The sequence below is a fragment of the Phytophthora parasitica genome (assembly GCF_000247585.1).
Source record: "Phytophthora parasitica INRA-310 unplaced genomic scaffold supercont2.17, whole genome shotgun sequence".
In the NCBI taxonomy this organism is placed as follows: domain Eukaryota; phylum Oomycota; class Peronosporomycetes; order Peronosporales; family Peronosporaceae; genus Phytophthora; species Phytophthora nicotianae.
In genome coordinates this window covers 545,740-547,351 of record NW_008649003.1, presented here as the reverse complement: position 1 = coordinate 547,351, position 1,612 = coordinate 545,740, and the positions used below count along the sequence as shown (strand labels likewise).

The 1,612-nt window shown below is 48.8% G+C and overlaps 1 protein-coding gene across 1 annotated transcript in view; it reads left to right on the top strand.

The window, feature by feature from the left end:
• Window positions 1-1,252: 1,252 nt before the first annotated feature.
• PPTG_09187 (hypothetical protein) overlaps window positions 1,253-1,612 on the top strand; it is a gene marked incomplete at both ends in the record, with an annotated part of 2,238 nt that continues 1,878 nt past the window's right edge. The window contains one exon of the mRNA XM_008904060.1: window positions 1,253-1,266. Coding sequence (XP_008902308.1) covers window positions 1,253-1,266 — 14 coding nt within the window. The remainder of the gene's footprint in view (window positions 1,267-1,612) is intronic.

Sequence of the window (1,612 nt, the reverse complement as noted above, 5' to 3'; positions counted from 1 at the left end):
ATTCATGTTGTACTGGGTTTAACATAGCTCCTAGCACCGCAAGTATCTAGGCCGCCTAGACTAGGCGGAGCGTCAAACGTGGTGGGAAGTCCATCCTCGTTGAACCATGCAGATTAATGGCTCTGTTACGGAGAGCGACCGTGCAGTGATGTGGAGGAGCTCTTAGTCGAAGGAACAATTGGCGGTACTCGTTGAGCAAGTGCACACCAGCACAGCATGCAGCTCGAGCAATGCATTCATGCAACTTCAATCCTCTCATTAATTTCTGTCGGAGATTAATGCGGATAGTCACCAGTACCGCGATGTGATTAAAGAGCGGTTCAAGATGAGTGTGCATGTACACCCCGTAGCATTCACGCGCACAGTTCGCTACCCCCAGTACACTACGTACTACGTGTACTATAGCCTGACAGGCTGGACACGTTGAAGCAGTGCCGCAGTCGCGGGTTCGCGGGAGTTCTTCAATGATTGGTGGGTGACGCAGGCCACGTTGAGAACGGCCGTCGTGCAGCAATGGATGAGACCACCTTCCACTTGAGATCGAATGACAAAATAGAGACTTCTTTACAACTTTATCAGGAGTCTAAAACTAAGCTTAAGAATGCTTCCTTTCCATTGTTATTAGCAGCGAGACTACCAGCGTCGATCTCCGTCTCAGGATTGCCTGCATTCGCATGTCAGTACACCTAGGTACCCGACTCAGGCAAATCGGTGGTACAGAAGTATCTGTGCATAAAATTATTATTATGTACGATTACTGGCAAAACCTGAGAACATCCGGCGCGAACCCTCTCAATGTCGATGCAACGCATCCTCAAAACTCCTGAACTTTTCCGACCGAAGCAGCATGATCTCCCAAACATAAATACAAGTAATTTGCAACTTCAGAAGTTCTGAGAGAGAGGTAGAGATTAATATGCAAGTATTAACTGTTAATATCTGTCTGATTAACGGTACAGTGCGATGTTGGCTAGAAGCTTCTGTGCAAGCCTATTGGATAACTAACTACCTGGAAGGCCGGCATCAGGCAGCCGCCACTGGATCAGTCTTCCTTGAAGCGGCCACGTTTGAGCAAAACCAATCCTAACTAACCTCCGGAAATGTCATCAGAGTGCGAGGGAATGCAACACTAATGATAATACACTGCGCACTGATGTGTTGGACAAACACTGCCGGTAACGCGATCAAGAGACACCAACGGGTTCGAGGAGGTACATGCAAAGCTCTGCAGCCACACGTTGCAATCTGCAACATGTTCATGTATAGGTATTAACGACTACCTGACGGGTTACCTGTACGCTGAGTGTACATACTTTGAGTACGTACAGCCTCAGGCAGCAGGGATGTGCAGGCCTGAGCGCAGATCGGCCTGGGCAGCTCGTAGCTCGTGGTTGAAGTGGGTGGTGCCGCAAAGTTCAACCGTACAGGAGTGAGTCTGTCCACAAACCTACACCTGGGAATTAATAGTGTCCCACAAATTTTAATCAGTCGCTCTTTGCTTCTTGCGAGTACATGTAGGACGTCTAGCCATTCGATGCGGTAGACCGCTTTCGTAAACGCGCCTACACGGTCGAATTAACAAGCAAGGCTTTGATCTGGGATCACCGATCTG